The sequence below is a fragment of the Corythoichthys intestinalis genome, chromosome 1 (assembly GCF_030265065.1).
Source record: "Corythoichthys intestinalis isolate RoL2023-P3 chromosome 1, ASM3026506v1, whole genome shotgun sequence".
NCBI classification, from domain to species: domain Eukaryota; kingdom Metazoa; phylum Chordata; class Actinopteri; order Syngnathiformes; family Syngnathidae; genus Corythoichthys; species Corythoichthys intestinalis.
This window is the reverse complement of record NC_080395.1, coordinates 33,731,881-33,758,472: the sequence shown is the minus strand read 5'-3', so window position 1 is coordinate 33,758,472 and position 26,592 is coordinate 33,731,881. Positions and strand designations below refer to the sequence as shown.

General features: G+C 37.6%; 2 protein-coding genes across 4 annotated transcripts in view; one reads left to right on the top strand and one right to left on the bottom strand.

The window, feature by feature from the left end:
- The window catches only part of esrp2 (epithelial splicing regulatory protein 2), a 29,324-nt gene extending 13,071 nt beyond the window's left edge, over positions 1-16,253 (top strand). The window contains exons 11-17 of one of the 3 annotated variants that reach the window (XM_057854446.1): positions 1,091-1,392; positions 2,957-3,184; positions 3,251-3,449; positions 4,608-4,794; positions 7,495-7,699; positions 12,491-12,591; positions 15,153-15,299. In XM_057854446.1, coding sequence (XP_057710429.1) covers positions 1,091-1,392; positions 2,957-3,184; positions 3,251-3,449; positions 4,608-4,794; positions 7,495-7,699; positions 12,491-12,577 — 1,208 coding nt within the window. In that variant the 3' untranslated portion in view covers positions 12,578-12,591; positions 15,153-15,299. Of the gene's footprint in view, positions 1-1,090; positions 1,393-2,956; positions 3,185-3,250; positions 3,450-4,607; positions 4,795-7,494; positions 7,700-12,490; positions 12,592-15,152 lie in introns of all 3 variants that reach the window. The other 2 variants (XM_057854438.1, XM_057854428.1) reach the window with 2 other exon arrangements.
- A 2,173-nt stretch (positions 16,254-18,426) lies between these two features.
- The window catches only part of nfatc3a (nuclear factor of activated T cells 3a), a 108,061-nt gene continuing 99,895 nt past the window's right edge, over positions 18,427-26,592 (bottom strand). The window contains exon 10 of the mRNA XM_057854415.1: positions 18,427-25,566. Coding sequence (XP_057710398.1) covers positions 25,484-25,566 — 83 coding nt within the window. The 3' untranslated portion in view covers positions 18,427-25,483. The remainder of the gene's footprint in view (positions 25,567-26,592) is intronic.

Below are 26,592 nucleotides of genomic sequence, written 5' to 3'. Positions count from 1 at the left end.
GGCAGTGTTTCCCATGCCTTAGTTTGTCAACGAATGTTTTACAGTAGAAAATTCTCACGCCACACTACCTACCAAAAAAGTATAGATGATGATGTTTGCTCAGGAATGTATTTCTGAGAACCGGTCTATGTAAAATAGGACTGGAACTTAATTAGAATACATTTTCTAATCATTTTGAGGCTTTGTAATTAGTTGTAGCTAATCTTATTTAATCTCATACCGTTATCTGTCTTAAAATGATTTTTCTTTTTAATTTGAAAATATTTTAGTGAATGAATGAATCAAATAGCATACTGTGGGGATAAATGCAATTAATTGAATTTGAATTCAAAACTGGACAAACAATTATCTAGACAAAAATCTACAAGATCATAAGTTAAAAGTGCCATTTTATAACTTTTTATTTATTTATTTATTATTACTATTATTAATAAGTATTTTGAATAGTCCAACATTTAAATAGTCCAAAGGGGGAAAAAAAGTTATTTCTTTCTTGTGGTTGAAGTACCATAAAAATATTGGTACTTTAGAGCCCAAAACTCACCTAAATTATGTGGGTGAATTATTATTAGCACATTGTCCAGTTTATATTTATACATTAAAAAAAAAAACTAAATGTACTTGTTGTAGGTAATGAGATTTCTCTATTGGTTTATCTAGCTTAGCTAATGTGTACCCCAATTTAGTCGATGAACTCGAAAATTGTACACTGGCAATGGGTTCCATGTTTGGAAGATAACGTGATTTAAATGTGCTAATTAAAAAAAAAATTGAATTAATGTGCTAAAGTCTTATATTACTGGTATGTTTTGTTGTATGACACAGGTTATTTTTCTCTTCTGCCTTCGACTGGAAAAGCATAGAATTCTTCTACCTGTCACTATACAGAATGAATCTGCAGCCATGAATATGCTGGGATAATCATAATTAGAGCAATCATATGTGCTACATGGATAATTTCCGGATTAATAACGGGAAATTAGTAATAGCTAAATACAGCAGAGCTGCTTATGTATAGTGGAAATAGAGATTTTTGTTGTATTTACTAATTCAGATGCAAATTCATTCCAAGTGCTTCTCTGACTCTTAGGCACTTCTAACGAGGTTACACAGTTCCTGTCCAAAGAGAACCAGGTGATTGTCCGCATGCGGGGGCTGCCATTCAATGCGACAACGCAAGAAGTCCTGGACTTCCTTGGTCCCGATAGCCCTGTCACTGATGGTGCAGAGGGGCTACTTTTTGTGAAATACCCAGACGGGCGACCCACAGGTGACGCCTTTGTGCTATTCTCCTGTGATGAGTACGCTCAGAATGCCATGAAGAAGCACAGGCAGATTCTGGGCAAGCGCTACATTGAGCTCTTTCGCAGCACTGCGGCAGAGGTGCAACAGGTCAGTTAATAAAGTCTTGACATTACCTTTGATTCCACATCATCATACGAAGTTGTAATTAGATTAATGATTACAATAAAAATGGTGTGTTGGCTTATGTGTGACACAGTTAAACATACTATTGTCAAATTGCACCATGTGCAAGTGAGTCTCTTGTCCAAATTGGTTTTGGACACATTGTGCAGTGTGTGCTAAAGCTAAAAAGAAACTTGCAGTTGCCTGCTAAAATAGTTATGAACAACTAAAAATGGCAAAGCGATGTTAATGCTACAGATCATCTAATTAGCACTACTTTTTTTCTGTCTTTGCACATGTTTTTAGCACTAAATATTTTCTTTTAAATCTGGCGGTTTTAGGAGAACTGAAACAGATTGACGTTAAATTCGCATCAATTGGGAATATTATTTGGTATGAGTAAATTGGCTTTAGGGTTAGAAGTTACAAGCTTTGTCACAGAGCTAAACTCTTATATCAAGGTACTGCGCTAAAATATGGCGTCCTGGTAGAGTTGTTGATAAAGCAATTTAAAAATGATATCAGATAATATTGACATTTGTTTTTCATTATCACATTTGGGACAATATGCGTGTTGCCTTCAAAGTGAATATAGAAGCCTTCTGCCTTTGTACAATGGCTGGTCACAGTTTGGCATAGCAGTTATGCTTATTGGCCATTAGATATCTCACAACTAAGATGCTTGGGATTTGTTATGTGAGCAGACTATTTGCATGCTTGTTGAAAAAAATAAATGAAGAAAATATGATTTGAAAAAGAATTACAAACTCAATACATATCTTATTACAATACTGAAGCTGTGTGCCTTTTTTAAAAAATTTTGAGCCAGAAGGACTGTGTGAGCCATATTTGGTCTGTCAGTAGCTCATTGGCACTTGATCAAAAAAAAACTAATGTTTGCACCATTTGGATTTCAACAATATAGTGGTGCAGTGTAGGGACTTTTTTCCCATAACTTCAATTGAAGTTGGAAAACATTTATTTTGTTACATTTATTAAAAAGCCAGTGGGGCATCACCATACAATTAGCCATAATATGTTAAGTCCAAGACCTCATCTATCAGTATGGGTTTGATAGCTGAATCTGATTTTTGGCCATTATCGGACAACCTGCGAACACTTTGTGTGTGTGAAACTATCTGCAGTTAGGCATGGGCATTAAATTAGTTTAATGTGGCATTAAAAAGCATTAAATGAAATTTGCTGATAGCTTTAGAAACCCTGGACACTTTGTCAACACAATTTCAGAAAGAGAAAAAAGATCTGGCACCCATTTTACTAGCCACACTAAGCAAATTGACTTATTTTTTGCTGACTGATGAAACTACTTTCCCAACCTACCGTTTGAGAAAGCAACACTCCGATTGTGCTTTCAACCACTTGTACATTTGGTTAACATAAACAATGGGATAGATAATAAAAAATACACCTGGTTTCAGATGTTTTAATGATTTTACATTTTCTTTTACTGCATCTTGTGTTTTAAATCGCTTTAGATCTTCCAATTGATTTTTTTTTTCTATGGGTTCTTTTCCTCTCTCCTTACTAGGTCCTGACTCGGTACCTTTCCACTCCTCTGATATCCACCCTGCCGACCTCCTCCATCGTCCCCGTCCTCGCCACACCTCCCTTCCTCCCGACGGCCAGCAGCACTCGCGACTGCATCCGCCTCCGTGGCTTGCCTTACACGTCCGGCATCGAAGACATCCTAGAGTTCATGGGTGAACATACTGTGGACATCAAACCTCACGGAGTCCACATGGTCCTCAACCAGCAGGTGAGACCACGGAATATATGTTGGGATTGCACATCCATGGCTTGATTGATTTGCATTCCTTTTAAGGGCCGACCCTCGGGTGATGCCTTCATCCAGATGAAGTTCCCTGAGAAGGCCTTTTTAGTATCCCAGAAGTGCCACAAGAAGACTATGAAGGATCGCTACGTGGAAGTGTTCCAGTGCTCCACAGAGGAGATGAGCATCGTCCTTATGGGAGGAACATTAAACCGTAGTGGCCTCTCGCCACCACCTTGCAAACTCCCCTGTAAGTGAAGTCTACTTTGAGATAAAATTCTAACTATTATACAGCATTTTGGTCTCCTTGACGTACTTAGAAAGCTTTATGGTTAATGATTTTGTGTGCATTTTCACAACTGTCAGAATGAAAGGAGGATGCCAGTTTTGAACGCAAACAGGAAAACTGCACTTTGCCCTTTGTGCTTTCCTTTCTATCGGTAGAGATTAGATTGTTAGCTAGATTTTTTTTTTCTCAAATGGCTGTTAGGCACCATTTCACCTTGTTCCCAGTTTGGGTGCCCACAGCCTCAAAATCCATAGAGGCTATTTGTATGTAAATATGTCCATGCTGCCATTAAATTTGTTTCCTGGCAATGAAGGCCTGAAATGCCTTAAAATGCCTTTCAAGTTCGTAATTAAAATTCAAGAATTTATTAAGTGTCTCATTAAAATGCTCATTAAAAGCAATTTTTTTAGGGAATGTGTCTATTTTTTTGGAAATAAAAAAACAACAACAAAAAGTGGCATCCACATATTGTACATGGACATAACATTTTGGGTCATTTAGACAACAATATCAACACTTGGTGTACAAGTGGCGCCTATATGACTCAAAATGTGATATTCACATATTTAGATATAAGGTCTCGATATCATATATAGATATACGGTATGTATGTGTGTGTGTGTGTGTGTGTGTGTGTGTGTGTGTGCGCGTGTGTGTGTGTGTACACTACCGTAGTGTATCATATGGGATTTTTCATTATGTACACTACGGTTCAAAAGTTTGGGGTCGCTTCATTATGTACACAACGGTTCAGAAGTTTGGGTCGCTTAGACTATAAACTATTGTATTATTCCATATAATCTGAATTCATTTATAAATTGGTACAATGTTAATAAAAGTAAATGAATAAAACGGATATACACCCTGGCTATGCACCCCAATAACACTCTAAACTTGCTTTTTATTTTTTCCTTTTTCATGTTATTATTTTTTAAAATCATACTTTATTCATTGACTGCTACTGACAATGATAGATGTCCAATTCATTTAAACAGAGAGGGACTGGCTTTGAATCCTCATCTTTCGATGAAGCGCTGTCGATGGCAGCCAATGAGTTAAAGTATTTCCCAATGAAGAGTTAATGCGCTAAATAATAGACGTTTGTCCCCTTTCTATTAGGTTTATCTCCCCCTGCTGCCTATGCTTTCCCCACTTCACCTGCCATCTTGTCAGACCCCGGCCTCTACCAGCCCCCCCTGTTGGCCGCTCCCAGACATCACCAGGCCACGCACAGCCCGGCCCTGGCGTATTACCACCCCCAGCCTCACCTTTACATGAACATGAACTACACAGCTTACTATCCAAGGTATCAACATTATTTTTTAATGGACTATGACAAAATTAATGGTTTGTTGAAAGATTAACCTTTACTTGGTGTTAATTTGAATAGGAGAAGCCGCCCCACTCCACAAAGATATTATATCCAAAATATTTTTTCAAACTAAAAAAAAATAACTTTTCTGTTCATGCAGAATCACTGATTCATTAGCCAGAAAATGAATTTTACACAACAGTTCCATCTAGCGTTTGCAGCCAAGCACTGCACTTTGTAACTGCTTGACCCAGTGTTTTGCAACTAATTCAACCAATGAACATTTAATGCAATTTTGGGACTCTTTAAGGGAAATTGTAAAACACTGTCTTTCAGCACACTAATTTACCACAGTCTGGTGGCTAAAATCAGTTGATAAACCAACATTTTCACAAAACTGACCACTGGCTGTAAAGAACATTTTCTTTTTCACACAAGCCCACAAAGAGGGGAAATTGAAGCAACTGTGTGCAGAATTCACACAATATTTCCTTTGTGTCTTGTCTCATTTATAGTTCAGATATGAAATCAAAAGGCAAAAAACCCTGAGTGGTTACCTTTTATACAGAATACTGTAGACACACGTTTCTATGTATTAAAGGGGCAGGCAACCTTTTATCATGTGCATCCAAGTGGAAAAAAATCTTGTTTAGTAAATTGAAAATATGTTTTTTGGGGGATGAGAAAAACATAAATAATAGTCAGTATTTCAAGAAAGTGGCCGCCCGACATGGGGGCACACATTTCAGCGCTGGTGGTGCTATTTTAGTCAATCAAATGCGAATATCCTTGATTGTCAGTCCTTCCTTGTGATTCCGTTATACTTATTATTGTTTGCACATAAGCTCAGGTCTGTCAGTGTGCATATATGTGGGTATAGTCACAAAAATGGCTGCTTAAGCAGTGTCATTTGTTTTTCGAATAAGCAGTTTAAGAAATTTGCCATTTGCAAACTCAAATACTTTTAGAAACTGTCTTTTACATGATTATACTAGGTTTTTTACATTCATACATACTGTATATGTTATACAACATACAAGTATTTGATACACTGCCGATTTTGCTGGTTTTCCCACTTGCAAAGCTTGTAGAGGTCTGTAGTTTATATCATAAGTTCTCTTCAACTGTGAGGGACGGAATCTAAGACAAAAAAAACAGAAAATCACGTATAATTTTTAAATGATTTGCATTTAATTGCATGAAATAAGTATTTGATACATCACAAAAATCGAACTTAATATTTGGTACAGAAACCTTTGTTTGCTATTACAGATACCAAACGTTTCCTGTAGTCCTTGACAAGGTTTGCACTCACTGCAGCAGGGATTTTGGCCCACTCCTCTATGCACATCTTCTCCAGAGCCTTCAGGTTTCGGGGCTGCTGCCGGGCAACACGGACTTTCAGCTCCCTCCATAGATTTTCTATCTGGTTCAGATCTGGTGACTGGCTAGGCCACTCCAGGACCTTAAGCTTAGGCTTCTTACGGAGCCACTCTTTAGTTGCCTTGGCTGTGTGCTTTGGGTCGTTGTCATGCTGGAGGACCCAGCCACGACCCATCTTCAGGGCTCTCACTGAAGGAAGGAGGTTGTCAGCCAAGATCTGGCGATACATAGCCCCATCCATCCTCCCCTCAATACGGTGCAGTCGTCCTGTACCCTTGGCAGAGAAGCAGCCCCAAAAAATGATGTTTCCTCCTCCATGTTTCACGGTTGGGATGGTGTTCTTGGGGTTGTACTCATCTTCCTCTTTCCTCCAAACACGACGAGCCGAGTTTAGACCAAAAAGTTCAATTTTGGTCTCATCCGACCACATGACCTTCTCCCATTGCTCCTCTGGATCATCCAGATGGTCAGTGGCAAACTTCAGACGTGTCTGGACATACACTGGCTTCAGCAGCGGGACCTTGCATGCGCTGTAGGATTTTAATCCATGACGACGTAATGTGTTTCCGATGGTTTTCTTCGAGACTGTGGTTCCAGCTCTCTTCAGGTCATTGACCAGGTCCTGCCGTGTAGTTCTGGGCTGATCCCTCACCTTCCTCATGATCAGTGATGCCCCACGAGGTGAGATCTTGCATGGAGCCCCAGAACGAGGCAGATTGACCGTCAACTTGAACTTCTTCCATTTTCTAATAATCGCTCCAACAGTTGTTACCTTCTCACCAAGCTGCTTGCTTATTTTCCTGTAGCCCATCCCAGCCTTGTGCAGGTCTATTATTTTATCCCTGATGTCCTTACACAGCTCTTTGGTCTTGGCCATTGTGGAGAGGTTGGAGTTTGTTTGTTTGAGCATGTGAACAGGTGTCTTTTATACAGGTAACAAGTTCAAACAGGTGCAGTTACTTCCGGTAATGAGTGGAGAATAGGAGGGGTTCTTAAAAAAGAACTAAGAGCCAAAATATTTACTAGTTGGTAATGTATCAAATACTTATTTCATGCAGTTAAATATAAATTTATTATTTAAAAATTATACAATGTGATTTTCTGGATTTTTGTATTAGATTCCGTCCCTCACAGTTGAAGAGAACTTATGATACAAATTACAGACCTCTACATGGCTTTCAAGTGGGAAAACCAGCAAAATTGGCAGCGTATCAAATACTTGTTCTCCCCACTGTACATTGAACACTTAAACCCATTACTTAGCTACTGCATAAAGGTAGAAATTTAACACCCATCTGGTTCCATCTGCAGCCCCCCAGTATCCCCCTCTACAGTGAGCTACTTCACAGCCCCGCCGTCAATGGCGGCAGCAGTGGCAGGCCAGCCCCATCATGCCGCTGCGGCCGCAGCCGCCTCTGCCCCGGTGCTTCCCCAACCTGGAGCACTGGTGCGGATGCAAGGCCTTCCCTACAACACTGGCGTCAAGGACATCCTCAGTTTTTTCCAGGGATACCAGGTCAGTACTTGACAAAATCGCATCAGGAGTTGTTTATGAGCATTGAAGAAATGAGAGGTTTTTCTACACCAAAACTATTAAGAGATTAGCGAAAACGATGGCCAAACGTCATTTTGGCGTGTCACTATTCCTCAGTTCAAGTCTCTTTGTCTCCTTTGCTGCCAGACTGAATGAGGTGGAGTTCTTGATTTTTTTTTTTCCTTATAGCTTGCATTTGCTCTCATTTTGGGCAGTGCCCTAGTTACATAGTGGTGTCTACCTTAAAAGGTTAGGGGAGCAAAACATGGGTGACACCCACTGTATTTGTCAATCTTTATGTGTTCATGTAGGTGGGAGATTAGTACACAGGTGTCAAAACATTCCCAAGTGGCATTATATTTTTTGAAAGTTATTTATCCAACATCTCCGGCCTGACGTGATAATGGCCGGTATGAGCCAGTATCATAGCAAAACAATTCTTTATTGTAAGCAAAGCATTTCTACATTATGGCAAAACATTTCTTTATTGCAGGTGATACAGTATATAATAAACGCTCTTATAATTATCTCGACACAGGCAGTGTCACAAACCTATTGTGCGATCCTTCAATCCAGTTGCTCCAGCCGCTCCCTGTTCTAGGACAACACGTTCTACCTTGAGCAAACACAAATATTCTTAGCTAATTGATTGCTGCTCTTCACGTACTGTACACATCACTATATCCTACAAAATACAGTAGAGTGTGGTGCCTTAACTTATAAGTTGATACTTAACTCTCCATTTTTTTCCCCTTTATGATATTAATAAAAACATCATCAAACATTTTAATTGTGTAACCACAAAAAATCGCCAGTATTGTCATTTGTACTGAGACAATGACATAAGAGTTGAACTACTAGTATTTGTGCACAGTGGTTTTTTGCAGACGTCCCACTTCTGATGTGTGTGTCCCAGCCACCTGGGGGCAGTATAGTCATCCAAGAACGTTTGACACTAATACACTGGTAACTTGTCATACGACCGTATCGATAGGATCCTTTTGACATCTGACTTAAAATTTGACTCGTCATATGTCGAGACAAATGACGAGTGCTCGAAATACGACGATTTATGACAGCATTGCGTTTCATTATTTTCCCGCAAGACGGACGCACGGTGTATTTTCTTGTGAGAAAAACCAACATGGTTTCCAAGAAAGTTAGTGTAGGTGGTGGAAAAAGGTGACACTTACCATTGAAATTGGTAGTAAGGAAATGATAGAAAAATATGAGCTTTGTGCAAGTAAACTTGCTCGACAATATGGCCAGAATGTCTACCATCTCGACGGTCCTTAAGAAGACGTATCCTCCTCTACGCCACCCGACGTCTCCCCGACCTCCGTTCACTCGTCTATAAGTTAAGGTGACAATACATTTTTTTATTTCCGATTTATTATTATTGTAACATCAGTCGCCAGCTTCGTCAAGTTTTTATTTCAGAACGTGTGCAACACAACACGGCTTCTGTCTGCCGTAGCCGACGCCAACAGTATGAAACGAGAAAGTAGAAACTTCCCACTGTTCCGCACCTCTCACTCTCTCGTCAGTCACAGGGTGTGTTCAAGAACAGCATGCAAAACACAACAGCCACTTTAGAACCCGATTCATTATTATTATTACTATACTGATATGTATTTATAATTTGATTTTGGTATATGAAATTGCTATTTGTAATTGTATCTGCAGGATTTAGCGTAGGATTTGGGGCCGTGGAACAAATTGATCGAATTTTTCGACTTACAAACCAGGTCCTGGAATGAATTAAATTCGAATGTAGAGGTACCACTGTACATCTGAATACAGGGAGTCCTCAGGTTACGATGTCCCCGACCTACAACATTTCGACGCCCATGCCTCGTCCGCCATTCAGTCAGACCTCTGCCCTGTAATTTCTGCTTAGCTAATGCATAGTGCTTTCAAAAGACTGGAAAATAAATTTGGGTATGAGACTGGCAGGAACCCGGCGGTCGCGCTCCTGTGCGCAAGTTATTTTTAGAGCGAGATGGGAAAAGAGATAGTTCGTTGTTCCTTGTCTTTCAGTTGTCCAGCAGTAGTTTTAAGTCATGTCAACTGAAAAATGTCCTGAGTGTGTTAAGACCCGTGCGCGTCTATAAGAGGTGAGTACACGAACCCTCTTGTACTGTTTACCCTTTATTGTAGTTGTTTTTGAGATGTTAACAGTTAGCGGCGAGTGCTAAGCTAATTCGCTAACATATATTTCCATGTCCATTTGTGCGTTGTTTGTTGGTGTACAAAACTTACTCCATATGCAGAATGTGTAAAACCATGATTAAGTACAACGGTAACACTACAAGCATGCGAAATAGTACAGAAATCTGTGAAAAAAAGTATGTAGGTTAAAAGAAGTCTTATTTCTAAAAACACTTTGTTTCCAGAAAATGTGGAATTAATTTCCCCTGTGTAAATTTTATTGTATTGTTGAGAGAAATAAGCACTGCCTTTAAAATGGTTAATGTTTTTGCACTTTCTTGTTCTTTAAAAAAAAAAAAAAAAAAAAAAAAAAGTTTAATGGCAGCTTTTTGTTGTATGGGCATGTTTCGTTCGTTCCTGTTGAATCATTAGGATATTTTATATAAATAATGGACATAAATTTGTTTGGCTACTTTATTAATTAGTAATGTACGATGCATCGATAATCGTGATAACTGTGATAATCGTCAATACCGTGATCGTCGTTCAATAATTGAATCATAATCGAATCGAACGTGGGGTGCCTAAGATGGCACACCCCTAGCTACAATAGTGGCTTCTCACCTTCGAGTGCGGAGTGACAAAACAAATCAGTGTAAAGTATCTGAGTGTCCAAAAAAGTGCTATATAAATTCAATGCATTATTATTATTTTGTGTTCACACAGATCTGTCTCTGACAGTCAAAGTCAACTTCCGGTTCACGTAACCTAAAAATGACTATTGTAACGAATTGGGTTGAATGTACGCTTCAGTTGGCAATGTTGATGTGTTGAGTATCGTGTTTTCTCTGTTTCCGAAACGCACTGCGTGTCTGACTGGAGGGAAAGAGGAAGGGAAAGACCAGGTGGCTGACTTGGTTTCGTTTTCAATACAGTACTAGTGTTCAGTGATTTCTGTTGCAAATAAACCATTGAAAACTCTCCATCCACCCTCAGCAATAATTGTAAGAATATCCTTTTTTTATATCAATGTATTTTACTTTATTTTTTTTTATTATTACCAAGTATTTAGAAGTAAATTTCAACTTTAAGAGTGAGATCAAACTTGTGCGGAAATTCAGGTTACGTCGCCAGTGAGGAACGGAACTGTCGTAACTCGAGGACTCCTTGTATGTGTGATTGCTTCATTTGCGCATAAGATTCCTTCACTTGTGCATAAGCGGATTTTAAGGGGGGGGCAGGTGGGCCAGCCCCCCTGGTGGGCTAAAAGTGTCATTGCATGTAATTGACTTTGCTATCAAAAAAATGTAGTAAAGCAATAAAACTGCAACAACAAAAAAATGAACACAAAAATATATTTTTACAATGGGTCAAAAATATTTTTCGAACAGATCATGTGACTAGCAACCTAGACGGTCATTTGCAAGCTACTTTTTTTGGGATTAAATGATTTAGACACAAATGTTCTACCCATAATATGACCCAAACAAAAACAAGGATTGCTTCAATCAAATAAAACTTTTTAAATGAAAAATTAAGTGTTTAAATGCTAAATTTTCAATCTCAATTTTTTCGCATTCAAAAACTTTTTCCATGACTGAAATTGTTCTTTTTTTGATTGATTTTTTCTTTTTGAAAATGTATATGTTTATTGAATCAATTTATTTTTAATTTTTTGATTGAATAATAAAGACTAAAATGACCTAGCCAAAATGTGGCCCAAACACAAATCAACTTTACTTCTATAAATAAAAAAAAAAGCTTGACTTCAATTCCCACGCCCCCCAAAAAATCAATGAAAAATAGTTTTCACATGCAATTTTTGAGGTGGTTTTTTTGGATTGAAGTGACTTTTTTTTTGGTTGAAAATATACATTTTGATTGAATCAACTGTTTTTTTGATTGAATAATAAAGATGCAAATCTACCTCCATATGACTCCGCCCAGGGGATACAACTTTTGACTGGGGTAACTACATTGGCACGACACCAGCCGGCGTACCATACACAATGGATGATGATCTTGGCAAAACGTATTGCCTAAGCCGCCTGATTTAGAATTCCCTTCAAGAATGATGGGGGAAAAAAAACACTCATTGTCAACTTATTATTATAAATATTCTATAAAGCTTAATTTTATTGCTGACACTGCGTTTCGGGGTCATCAACATGTTGTGCCCCCCCCTGCCCCAAAAGTCAAACTCCGTGAATGCATTTGCGTCCGTAAAACTGCCACAACATCTGTACTAGTTAGCCAATCTATTTCTTTTTGTTCACCAAAATCTAGTGTAATTTGACTGTGTACTTTTTTGTAACACGATCTGGGAATTGCAATAAACACATTGAAGCAAGCACTTGGCCTTTTAAAAAAAAAAAGAAAAAGAAAAAAAAAAATTTAAACACGAACTGTTCTTTATTTGTTGCATGTTGAATCCTCCCCATTGAAACTGAGTCGCTTTTAAGTCAAGGTTTCACTGTATTTTTATTGTAGGCTTAGTTTTTGTATTCCATAGCTGTGTAAAGATCTCTGAGAACCCTGTCCTTTTATTGTGGTGTGTGTGTAAATGTGATTGGGATTGTAAGACTGTCCATCTGACTGTGTGGGTTATCATGCTGTGTGTAGTACACCCCCGAGGAATACGGCAACGTGCTTCAGATGAGCGAACAGGCTCGCAGTCTGATTCAGCCCAAAGAATGGCTCTGTCTGTAGGGGCTCGCTCCAAGGTAAGAGGCTCCCTCGAACCCCTGGCCCATCAGAGCCTCCCGTGGCTCGCCGCCATGTTCCTTGTCTTGATTTGGGTCTTGTTGCTTGTGTGACTGGCTTGTCGATCTGCATATTTGACTTCAACTTAATGCTTGCCTTCTTTTCCTGAGTTCTGAGTGTCAATTGGTGGATAAGCAAGCTGCTGGAGCCTTTAACCCTTTCGTGCGTGAATTATGACTTTAAAAAAAAAAAAAAAAAGTAACCCCTTCAGACATGCATTTTTCTGCTGGGCAAAAAAAAAAAAAAAAACTGCGCTGATTTTTACTCAAACACCAGAACAAAGTGCATTTTTGGTCCGGGATATTTCATGCTTTTATTGGTTATTTTTAATGTTAATGTGTTTTTAATGAAAAATGAGCACTTTACGTTATCCTTTTTGAAGTTGCGTTTGGTCAGCCATTTTCAAAGAGCCAAAATTAGCAAAGATGGCGTGCCAAACCTCATGATTGGATTTCGATGGGTAAAGTTTCATCCAATCATCTCCCAGAAGTGGAAATAGCAACTGAATTCAGTGTATTTATTGGTTTAGTGATGCGAACGCGTCATGTCCTTCAGCAGCGTGCGTAGGTTTTAAGGGATTAAATTACTATTACTATTGACGGCGTTAGATGTCCAATCCATTTTGATTGGGTGGGGCGAATGAACAAACAATTGGACGTCTAGTGCTGTCAATTACACTGAAAGATGAGCATGCACGCCCAATCCTCCCTGTTTAAATGAATTGAAAGTCTGTCATTGTCAATGGCACGCAAAGAGTTACTCATAATATAAAATAATTCTACTTTAGATATTTACCTAGGGTCGAAACCATTCTATTTCTGTTGAATGTCTAATGATTAATAATTTGAAAATATATAATAATTCCTAACATTTTTTTTTTAAATGACCAAAAATAGTTGCTTGTCCTATAAAGGGTTGGATCATCAATGTGAACTTATGAATCGCTAACCACTGTTCCTGAAGGAGTTAAATATGAGGCCCTCCCTGTTGGTGTCTCCCCATAAAATTGCTTACCTCACTTATAGAAAAATACTTCTGAGTCACTTTGGTGCCATAAATTCAGAACTAGGTTATCCGTGATTGCAAAGATTTTCCCAATTTCGCAGCAATAGCGTATCTTTGATATCCCATATTGTTTTTCTAAAGGCTTTTGTTTTTATCCAAAACAAAAATATTAATTTTTTTTTTTTTTTTGGTGGGACAGAATTTGATGCAATTTTCTATTGGACTATGAACAGATACTGCAATGTTTAACTGAAATATTTATGTAGAGTGATCCCTCGCTACTTGGTGCGTCAAACTTCGAGCCTTCAGTCCATCGTGGATTTTTTTTCAATTAGAAAAAAAAAAATACAGATGCGCTGTCCAGAGCTGATCGCTAGTCTCACTCTTAATCCCTCTCCCTGCTCTTCGTTCGTCAGGACTTGCACTGGAAATGCTTAAAGTTAACGATATTGACAAAAGTTTGGGTTCGATCTTGCCAGAGCCGCAGACTTCAAAGGGCTGCATGCGTCAATTATCGTTAAACTTGTTAAACAGTTGCTGTGGCAACTCATTGTGTGTAAGTGAGCAGTTTGAGTGGAGTCACTCGGTGACGCATTTAATAAAGCCAATCATTTTTCTACTGCAGTATTCTTGTTTAAAATAATTCGGTGGGACAGTAACATGTTTAATAATTCATTTATTACATTTGAAGTGCTTAAAAAACATTAATATATGTAATTTTTTAAATTATATTTCGGGGGGAAAAAGGGAAAAAACATGTCTTATATGTATCCCTTTCCAATGTTAAATCTGAATAAATAAATTGAACGTGGAGGGTGTGCTACTTTGTGGTTTTTGACTTATTGCGGCAGGTTCTAGTCCCCATTAATAGCGAAAAATGAGGGATCACTGTCTTCAGTTCAAAACTTTAAAGGTGTACACATAAATGCTGTAGTTATAATAGATGCCTGATGTTCTGCAAAAATACGAGATTGAAATTGCATTATTTTATATGACATTTTACATCGGGTTTGTTCAAAGTATTTTTATAAAAAGCTTTCTTTCCAGTGCACACCTTCTGATATTTATACTCCCTGCAGTTGAGTTTAAAAAGGGAATGTTTTATTCATAATTTTCTTCCTTTTATAAGAAATTAGCCTCTAATAGCTATCCAGTACTCTGCAGTTGAGTAGAGCTATTAGGGAACACGTAATGAATGAAATGCGCATATTCATTACCTTACAAAATGGGGGGAAATGAAGTCACATTTATTTTTGTAACATGACACTGGTCCTAACCTACTAACTACCATCCTGATCGCAGCCTGTTGCTTTGCCAACTTTGGACTTATTCATCCTTTTCTGCATTTTGCAATTGCATGCTAGTGGGGTGCCCTAATCAACACGAGCTCAAAATGGCCTCCTAACATTTTAACCTCTTTCTTATGCAGCATGATTGCAACCCCTGGTGTTTTTTTTTTTTTGCAACCTAACGCAAAGTGTCACAATTTTTTGGTTCTGTTTTTGCGGCGGCGCAGCTCCAGCCGGACGCCGTCCTCATCCTGTACAACTACAGCGGCCAGTGCAGCGGCGAGGCCTTGGTTACCTTCCCCAGCGTGGAGGCGGCGCGCCGGGCCGTGGCAGAGCGCTCCGGTCAGGCCTTCTACGGCGAGCGGCTTCACTTGACCTTCTGCAACTGACCGGCTGACACCAAAGATTTTTTTTGACCACCACGCCTTCAGGGATGCGTCCATCCCAAACATTTGACCGCACTTGAACCACCTTACCCTTTTTTTTGTCCAACTCTAAAAGCCTTAAGTGCCAGCATTTGTCAAATGGCAGCCAAAAGCCATTAAAAAATATTTGAACGAAAACTAGAGGGAATTTTTGAAACCACACTTGGATATTGTATTGTTTAACAAACATATTAACTTTTGTGTTCAACAGCTCCAAAGAAAAATGTTTGAAGCCAGACAGTGTCTTACATAAGTGAACCTTGTGCAACTTTTTGACTTCCTGTGTCAGAACTACTGACTTTAGTTGTTGTTGCCGAAAATGTGCCAACATTACCCAGAGTTCAACACTGGCCCTTCTACTGTTAACCCTCCAATAGTTGAGGAGATGCATATAAATTTTTTTGTTTGTATGTTTGCTATACTGCTAAATATATATATATATATATTAGAATTGTGAATAAGAATGTAAACAATAAAAATGTTAATGATTTTTGTGTGCAATTTCTTTTTCGTGCTTGTGTTAGGGATGCCCTGATCATGTTTTTGCATACGAGTCAGAGTCACCTGATTTTGAGGATCTGCTGATAACTGAATACTGATCAGATACCTTGGAAATTCAGGGGGGGGGATTCAAATGCTATCCCAAAATTATAGCCATGTAAACGGGATTTTGGTGCAGCAGTTGTTTCAACGAAGCGAAAAAAAAATTGGCAAATCCCCCAATTTCCTTTGTACAAAATAACATTCCAAACAAAATACAGTATATATATATTTTTTATATACTAGTCCAGGGTTCACAAAATCCGGACCTCAGTGCCACTTTTCCTGTCGTGTTTTCCACGTCTCTCTCCCCTAACACCTGAATCCAATAATTAGGTCATCAGCAACCTCTCCAGAAGCCTGATAATCATTGATTATTTTTGATTGACATGGGAAACACGATAGGAAAAGTGGCACCGAAGTCCGGATTTAGTGAAGCCTGTACTAGTCCTTCTAAAAAAAAAAAAATCCATATTGTGATAAAGTTCATTATTTTCTGTAATGTACTGATAAACATTAAACTTTCATATATTTTAGATTCATTACACACAACTGAAGTAGTTCAAGCCTTTTATTGTTTTGATGATTTTGGCAAAAAAGTCAAGAAACAAAAATCCCTATCCCCAAAAATTAGCATATTTCATCCGACCAATACAAAAAAGTGTTTTTTAATACAAAAAAAGTCAACCTTCAATTAATTATATCAGCTATGCACTCAATACTTCGGGTTGGGAATCCTTTTGCAGAAATGACTGCTTCAATGCGGCGTGGCATGGAGGCAATCAGCCTGTAGCACTGCTGAGGTGTTATGGAGGCCCAGGATGCTTCGATAGCGGCCTTAAGCTCATCCACAGTGTTGGGTCTGGTGTCTCTCAACTTCCTCTTCACAATATCCCACAGATTCTCTATGGGGTTCAGGTCAGGAGAGTTGGCAGGCCAATTGAGCACAGTAATGGTCAGTAAATCATTTACCAGTGGTTTTGGCACTGTGATCAGGTGCCAGGTGGTGCTGAAAAATGAAATCTTCATCTCCATAAAGCTTTTCAGCAGATGGAAGCAGGAAGTGCTCCAAAATCTGATAGCTAGCTGCATTGACCCTGCCCTTGATAAAACACAGTAAACCAACACCAGCAGCTGATAAGGCACCCCAGACCGTCACTGACTGTGGGTACTTGACACTGGACTTCAGGCAATTTGGCATTTCCTTCTCCCCAGTCTTCCTCCAAACTCTGGCACCTTGATTTCCGAATGACATGCAAAATTTGCTTTCATCTGAAAGAAGTACTTTTGACCACTGAACAACAGTCCAGTGCTGCTTCTCTGTAGCCCAGGTCAGGTGCTTCTACTGCTGTTTCAGGTTCAAAAGTGGCTTGACCTGGGGAATGCGGCACATGTAGCCCATTTCCAGCACACGCCTGTGCACGGTGGCTCTGGATGTTTCTGCCCCAGACTCAGTCCACTGTTTATGCAGGAGGTCCCCCAAGGTCTGGAACCGGCCCCTTCTCCACAGTCTTTCTCAGGGTGCGGTCACCTCTTCTGGTTGTGCAGCGTTTCCTGCCACACTTTTTCCTTCCCCCGGGCTTCCCACTGAGGTGCCTTGATACAGCACTCTGGGAACAGCCTATTCGCTCAGAAATTTCTTTCTGTCTTAGGCTCTTGATTGAGGGTGTCAATGATGGCCTTCTGGAGAGCAGTCAGGTCGGCAGTCTTGCCCATGATTGCGGTTTTGAGTAATGAACCAGGCTGGGAGTTTTTAAAAGCCTCAGGAATCTTTTGCAGGGGTTTTGAGTTAATTCGTTGATTCAGATGATTAGGTTAGTAGCTTCTTTAGAGTCCTTTCTCATGATATGCAAATTTTTTGAGATGGAGATTTTTGTTTTTTCTTGACTTTTTTGCCAAAATCATCAATATTAAAACAATAAAAGGCTTTAACTACGTCATTTGTGTGTAATGAATCTAAAAAATATGAAAGTCTAATGTTTATCAGTACATTACTGAAAATAATGAATTTTATCACAATATGCCAATTTACTCAGCTCGGAAGGGAAATGACATAAGCCCGATTTAGGTGGCATAAAATATCGTTCGGGAGGCGCGACAGTAAAGGGGAAGTCGACAGTTTTGACCATTATGGAGTAATTTTGCCATGTTGTCCTGAATAAATGCATTTTTATTATTTCATATTCCATTTAGCACAAGACTTATTTGTCACGACCATGTCATTTATTTAGCTATTGGGGAAAAATACTTGGATAAAAAGAATATCCTGTAAAAATATTGGAGTAGAGGGACTGAAACAGTTTACATTTTGTGGCTCTCTTTGTCGCGTTTTCCTCGTTCTGAACAATTCCCCCTCAATGGGCTGCATACTAAATCAGATGAAATCGTTACCCCGCTGACGTCATCCACCTGTTGGGGACGCCCTATAATGGTAGGTGTGGCTAACCTGCAGATTAAAAGACATCTGCGTTTTGCTAAGTTGTTGTATATAGTCGAATCGTCTCAAAATATGATTATAATACACGTAATAATACTATTTAACTTTTTTTTTTTCTCCTGTCGTATGCACTTTAAAGTTAATGATTGACAGACGTTGATGTTCAATGTTGCCAGAAAACCGAGCGTCAAAGTGCCGCATGCGTCAATCATCGTTTAACTTGTTAAACAGTTGCTGTGGCAACTCATTGTGTGTAAGTGAGCAGCTTTGGATTTGAGTGGACTCTCAATAAAGCATTTAATAAAGCCACACATTTTTCTTCCTTATTCCTGTTTAAAAATACTTCAATGGTACATTCAAATGTTTAAAACATCATAATTATTATATTTGAAGTGCTTAAAAACCATTTTTATTGGTACTAAACGATGATTGACAGGTTTAGAACTTTGATCTGGCCCGAGAAGCCTTGATAACTCTACGATCAAAGGCACAAATGTGTTAATCATCGTTAAACTTGCAGCCCACTCTGAAGTGTGCTGTGCCAGTCATTCATTGTGTAAGTGAGAGGCTGTTCTCAGCACCGTGACCATCAAAGTTTATGCTGGTGCACCTTAAGAAAAAGGAAAAGCAAGTGTGGAGCTTTGGCAATATATATCGCAATGTTAATTTTTTCTAATATCGTTCAGGCCTATCCCAAACGGAGTTATTCAAGTTATGTGGTGGAATTTCTTCTCGTTTTAATATCGTAATATGATATAGCAATTAGGGCTGCAGCTATCGATTATTTTAGTAGTCGATTAATCGATGAACTAGTTAGTTCGAATAATCGAGTAACCGGATAAGGAACATAAAATATGAAAACTACCTGAGCTGAGGTATAACAAATGTAAATGAGGATCAAAGTGCAACAAAAGAACAATTGGTGAAGTTACATAGCAAAAGTACGCATATTCCCACAAAAAAACTGCTAAATATACCTATAAACTAGATTACGAATACATTAAAAACCATTAGCTCAAACAAAAACTTATGGTAAATGGACAGTACTTATATTGCGCATTTATCTGCATGGTTACCATGCCCAAAGTGCTTTACATTAGCACACATTTACCCGTTCACGCACACATTCACACACCAATGTTATGTTGGTCTTAACAGGGATCAACTGGATTTGGCCAAATGAAATGAGTTATGTCAAATTCACTGTCGCCACTAGAGGCACAAGTCTGCTAGCTTAAATGCTATAAAACGCTAATTTTTATTTTTTTATTATACAATGCTCTTAACAAATGGTTCAGACACATATTCCCAACAAAAACCGTCTAAGTATACTTTACGAATGCATTAAACATTAGCTCAAACAAAAAGTTAGTTTATGTTGGTCTTAACAGGGAGCAGCTGGATTCAGCCACTTGAAATGAGGCAGACTAGAGGGCAGTGTATCCACCCAAATCAATAAAACTAAACGCAAACACTTTCAAAACAAACCATTACAATGCCACTTTAATGAAACGAATACTCGAAGCAGCAAAATTTTATTTGAATCTTTATTTCTAGTCGAAATACTCGAGTTAATCGATTAATCATTGTAGCACTAATCACAATATATCGCAAACCCTCCCAAAAATCGTAATGATAGTTTTTTCCAATATCGTTCAGGCCTAATGTCTATTGAAAAATTCAGGCAAATTAATGAGTAACTGAAATGCAGCTCTGACGTATTGCTCCTTTAAAATGCAAAGAAAGGTCGTGGGGAAAATAATAGTCCAAGGAAAATCTTTTATTTATTTATTTTTTCATTGATTTTATTGATAGTCACTACTTTGGAAACCTAAAGCATGATGCAAGTTATTCCCTTTGAATAATTTCCAAAAGCACTGCAGTCATCAAAATTACAAAAACAAAACAAAACCGTTAACATACAAAATATACAACAGTTCACAATACAAGGCTTGGTAAACATCAGCTAAACCTGCATTTCCCCTTTTGTTTTTTTAAATGTAATTTCTGTACAAAGTTCGTATACAGACGGGTAACATGAAAGAAAAAAAAAAGCTGCAAAGGCTGTTAACTTTGTCATATACGTGTTGTCCTTTTTATTTGTCATATATATAGCATTCGACACTCATACAGTATATGCCTCCAACCTCTTTTTTTAATAGGAATGACATCCATTTGACAAAAGTATCAAAAATAGAGTTGAGTACAGTCTTTTTGTGTCAAGTGGGAACACATTTTATTGTTCGCTCTTTGGTTGTCACCGTTTCTCGATTTGTTTTGAAGCTTTAAAAACAACACTTTGTCCCACCTTGAAAAAAAAATGGCGCACATACACTGACAAAAATGAGTTAAGGCATTTTATATATATATATATATATATATATTTTTTTTTAATGAATCATTCTTCTGCTATGAAGTTATAATAACTCCTACGTTGTATTTATTTGCATAGGCTGGATCGTGTAAGGCCCGCGATGCCACAAGTTGCCCACCCTCTCGCAACAGCCTTGTTTCGTGCTTGTGAAAGCTTATTAGGCTGGAGGTGAATGCATAGACTCGTCATCATAAGGCTGACGGGAGGAAAAAAATGGTCCAATTTGAGCGTTATTGCTGCGTTTATTTTTATTTTTTAAAAGTTTTTTTATTACTAAATTTCATGGCCTACTGTATGATAAAATACTTGAGTTTGCCTTGTTGCAAACAAGGCACACTGGGGGGATCGTATTTATCATAGACTCCACCATCATTTGACTAGACAGCTCCCACAGACATTGCGCCAAGCCGTACCGTAGAACGTTGAGGTAGCTTTCACTGTGATAAACGCAAACATCCTGCGTTCTAATGCCGGATTTAGGTGGAAACAGGACAAAGATTTTACTGGATTTTTACAGGATTCAAGGTAATTATTAAATAGCACCATGCTTGCACTTTGAAACGTGAAAAAATATTAATGGATAAAATTAGTGTAACTTTGGCTTGAAATATTTACGTAAAATGAATAATAACTGTCCGTTTTTTGCTTTTCAAAAAGAATCTAGACTGTTTTACATTCATATCTATAGAAATTCCGCCATTTAAGCATTTATTTACAAGAATTTTCAACTTAAAAAGCTCTTTGTTTCGTGACGGCCGCCATGTTGGATTAGACAATATTGTAACTTTTGCTTGGAATTTTTTTCGTAAAATGAACAATAACTGCCTTTTTTTTTTTTTTGCTTCTAATCAAGAATCTAGACCGTTTTACGTTCATATTCATAAAAATTCCACGATTTAAGCATTTATTTACAAGAATTTTCAACTTAAAAAGCTTTTTGTTTCGTGACGCCCGTCATGTTGGATTACACAATACCGTAACTTTGGCTTGAAATATTTACGTAAAATGAACAATAACTGCCTGTTTTTTAACCAAGATTCTAGACTGTATTAGGTTAATATCTATAAAAATTCGCGATTTAAGCATTTATTTACAAAACATTTCAACTTAAAGATCTCTCTGTTTCGTGACGGCCGCCATGTTGGATTATACAATACTGTAACTTTTGCTTGGACTTTTTTTCGTAAAATGAACGATAACTGCCTTTTTTTTTTTGCTTTTAATTAAGATTCTAGACTGTTTTACGTTCATATTTATAAAAATTCCACGATTTAAGCATTTTTTTACAAGAATTTTCAACTTAAAAAGCTTTTTGTTTCGTGACGTCCGTCATGTTGGATTAGACAATACCGTAACTTTGGCTTGAAATATTTACGTAAAATGAAAAATAACTGCCTGTTTTTTACTTTTAACCAAGATTCTAGACTGTATTAGGTTAATATCTATAAAAATTCGCGATATAAGCATTTATTTACAAAACATTTCAACTTAAAGAGCTCTTTGTTTCGTGACGGCCGCCATGTTGGATTACACAATTCCGTAACTTTGGCTTGAAATATTTACGAAAAATGAATGATAACTGCCCGTTTTTTGCTTTTAACCAAGAATAGACTGTTTTACGGTCATATCTATAGGAATCCCGCAATTTAAGCATTTATTAACACAATTTTCAACTTAAAAAGCTCTGTTTCATGACGGCCGCCATGTTGTATTACACAAAACCGTAACTTTTGCTTGAAATATTTACTTAAAATGAACGATAACTGCCTGTTTTTTGCTTTTATCCAAGGATCTAAACTGTTTCACGTTCAAATCTGTAGAAATTCAGCGATTCAAGCATTTATTTACAAGAACTTTCAGCTTAAAACGCTCTTTGTTTTGTAACGGCTGCCATGTTGGATTATACTATACCACAACTTTTGCTTGAAATATTTACGTAAAATGAATGGTAACTGCCTGTTTTTTTTTTTTTTTTTTTTTTTTTTTTTTTTCTTTTAGTCAAGGATCTAGACTGCTTTAGGTTCATATCTATAAAAATTCACGATTTAAACATTTATAACATTTTCAACTTAAAAATCGCTGTTTCGTGACGGCCGCCATTTTGGATTGCACAATACAGTAACTTTTGCTTGAAATATTTACATTTAATAAACGATAACTGCCAGTTTTTGCTTTTAACCAAGAATCTACACTGTTTTACATTCATATCTATAGAAATTTTCTGCCGTTTAAGCATTTATTTACAAGAATTTTCAACTTAAAAAGCTCTTTGTTTCGTGACGGCCGCCATGTTGGATTTTGTATGTCTACACATGACATTTAAGTTGCTATTTCTGGCAAAAACTTATATGATATGTTAGCTATTGCTATTGATCCTGAAAATATAGGTGATTATCTTTGCATTCGGTGATTTTTGTGCATCTAGCGTAAAATCTGATTATTTTACAGCCATTTTAAATTTTGTTATATAAAATATAATCCGGTGTTCCGCCATTCCTAAAACGCGGCAAAACGTCTACACAATGCTCAGCACGCTTGCGCAAGCATCCATACGCATGCGCACATCGGTTAGAAGTGGCGAGTACTCACTATTTTTGTTTTTATTTCGTTTTTTAGTACCTTTTCATTGCCTCAAAAATACTTTTTACATGTATTACCCTATCCTACATTTAACCATTGTGTTTTTCTGTGTTAGCTTTGAAGCAGTTGACCACATTAGTCAAGTAGCGTATTTAAACTGGGGTTGTTCCGATCATGTTTTTTTGCTCCTGATCCGATCGTTTTAGTTTGAGTATCTGCCGATCCCGATATTTCCCGATCCGATTGCTTTTTTTTTTTTTTTGCTCCCGATTAAATTCCAATCATTCCCGATAATTTTCCCCGATCATATAAATTTTGGCAATGCATTAAGAAAAAAACGAATAAAACTCGGACGAATATATACATTCAACATACAGTACGTAAGTACTGTATTTATTACGACAATAAATCCTCAAGATGGCATTTACATTATTAACATTCTTTCTGTGAGAGGGATCCACAGATAGAAAGACTTGTAATTCTTAAAGGATAAATATGACTTTGTATATTGTGACTAAATATTGCCATCTAGTGTATTTGTTGAGCTTTCAGTAAATGATACTGTAGCCATTTAATTGTTCTGCCCAAATGCATGATGGGAAGTGCAACCATGACTGTGCGTAGTGACACCAATTGATATATGTGTTGGGAAATAACATATGGTATTAAGAAAAAGATCAACTACTACCTTTCTTCCCCACATTGCTTCCCACGATATTTTTAATCGTTGAGAGGGGGATTTTAAGGCTTTAGCCAATTAAATAAAGGCTCCAAAGACTGCCTAAATTCATTCTACTCATTTTACGCTGCCTTTTAGCTCTATATATAGGTAAAACGGCGCCTTTATGGATTGAACGCGACAATGCGTGAGTGGGTCGTGCAGCGCATGCGTTAATTGCATTAAATATTTTAACGTGATTAATTTTTTAAAAATTACCGCCGTTAACGCGATAAATTTGACAGGCCTACTTTAAGCCAAAACTAAAGACTCTGAATGAGTGTAAGACATTTTGTCTGTAACATGAAATACAATTAGAAAACGATTTAATTAAAAAATATATATATATTTAAAAAAGGCATGTTAGATATTTTTTTGCCGATTCCGATACTTTGAAAATGACGTGATCGGACCCGATCGATCGGCATCATCTTTAATTAAAACCGTCCTTATTTGATATAGCTACATTTAAGTATTTTCTTAAGGCATTTTTTAGTACGTTCTGCCCGTATGCATTCAAACAAAACAAGTTTAGAGCGCACGGTAGTACTTTGGGTGTCAAATTCGACTCATGTAGGACGTTTCGCCGATGTAGCAGATTTTGGCAGAACACCGGATTTTATTATGGAACGACTTTGAATTTTTTTTTTAATGCCGCTGCTCATATATACCTAAGGGAGGTGCCTGTTTTGGTTTTACGTTGATAGGGGCTTTGGTTTTGAAATAAGTTTTTAAAAATAGGCCACCAACGGATTGCCCCGTGTCCTGTCAACTGATAGTGAAGTCTATGGTTTTTATTTTTTTTTACTATTTATTGCACAGAAAAGAGGAGTCATCTTGTCTAATAGTAAGAAAAATGGCGTCTCTGAAGATTTGAATGTATTTCTGGGGAAAGGGGACTTTTCTGCCATTTGCTGCTACACTGGTAAATATAATAAAGCTGGTAATACAGTCAACACCTATATATTCATGGTTCAGCCTTTGCAAATTCACCGACCCCTCCCCCCCCTCCCCTGAAAGTCATACTTGCGATTTCCTATTTTAGTGCTTAAGCAAACCCACCAATATAAAAATATTGCATTGACGCCATCTTGTGGCTTCTATAGACAATTACAAACCTTTTTTTTTTTTTTTTTAAGTCAACTTGAATTTCAACTCACAGATTTTTGCTTTTGGTGGCAGGGGTCAGTCCTTATCCCCTGCAAAAAGGGAGGGTTGACTACAAACTTATTAATCATTGATAAGGCAGTTATCAGTGTTTCCAGCAGGGGTGTAAGTGATGACAGAGACCATGCTTCCAGAGATGTACAGGTGACAGTTGTGGAATGTTGAGCCTCTTTATCTTCTTGCTGGGATCATGCTTTGATCATTCCAAAAATAGGTGATTTGTTTAAAAAAACAAATCACAAATGATGATTTTGGTGTACAGTACATCGAGCTGTCTTGCCGGTTGTTGCACTGTGGGAGTTGTAGTCTGCGTTGAGCTACGAGTGCGTGCTGTGGGCTGTTCGGGCCGGGCCGCGAGCGCTCGGCGACTGCGACATGTCTCGCCCGATGATCTCGTTGACTGTGTGAAAAAACAAAATTTACACAGTCAATCTTTTGAAAAAGAGCTGAGCATAAGCCCTTCTATCTCAAATCAACTTTACCTTTTGAAATGAGATTATCAGGGAAAATAGCAATGTATTGTACTAAACAGTAATGTTTTTTTAAATTTTTAAATCAACCATAACTTTTCTAACCTTTTTTAACCACTCATTAGCAGTCAAAGCGCCACTCTTAATATTGAGTGGCAAAGAATTGAGGACTACATAAAGTACAGCTAATTTACCAGCAGAGAAAGGCGTATTGAATCGCAACAGTGGTGGAAGCTTGCGTTTTTCCCATGTATTTTCAAGATTGAATATTCAGATTTCATATTTATCTTTTTTTTTTTTTGTTTTTTTTTTTTTGTTAAAATTTATCTTTTTCTTTCTTTTTTTTTTTGTTGTTGTTAAAATTAAATTTACATGTTATTTTATTTCCTGTAAGTACTGTAGATGCTTGACTAATACATTACTCGACTTCACTTTTTAACATAACTGGTGCAAAAATTACCTTTTCAATGGTGCTAATTAATGACATGCATATGGCGGAAAACACACAAGGCTGAAAAAGCAGTTTCTGCTCTTGCACCCCCTCTTTAAAATAAACTTCTGTACTTTAAGCCAAAAGAATTGTTGTGTTTGATAGAACAATTTGTGTATATGCAGCCATAGCAATTTCATGGCGCATTATGCCCCCGGACTATTTTTAATTTGTCCGTTTTACCCTGGAAACCCCTATTTACAGACACTGCGCAACCGCTTTTGTTTAAACCCAGTCATAAAAAGAAGTATATTTATTATTCAAAAGGTCTATCATTTTAGCTTAGAATCATCAATTGATGTCTAATATTTAGTTTAAAAAATGCCCCCAAAAAATATTCACTCGCTTATTTTAAACTTTTAAACAAATTACGTCACAATGAAAAAAACAGTGACTGTAAATAGGTCACGGATACTGTATCTACCTCATAAATATCGCTTAATTGTATTTTTTTTTTCTTTCTGCG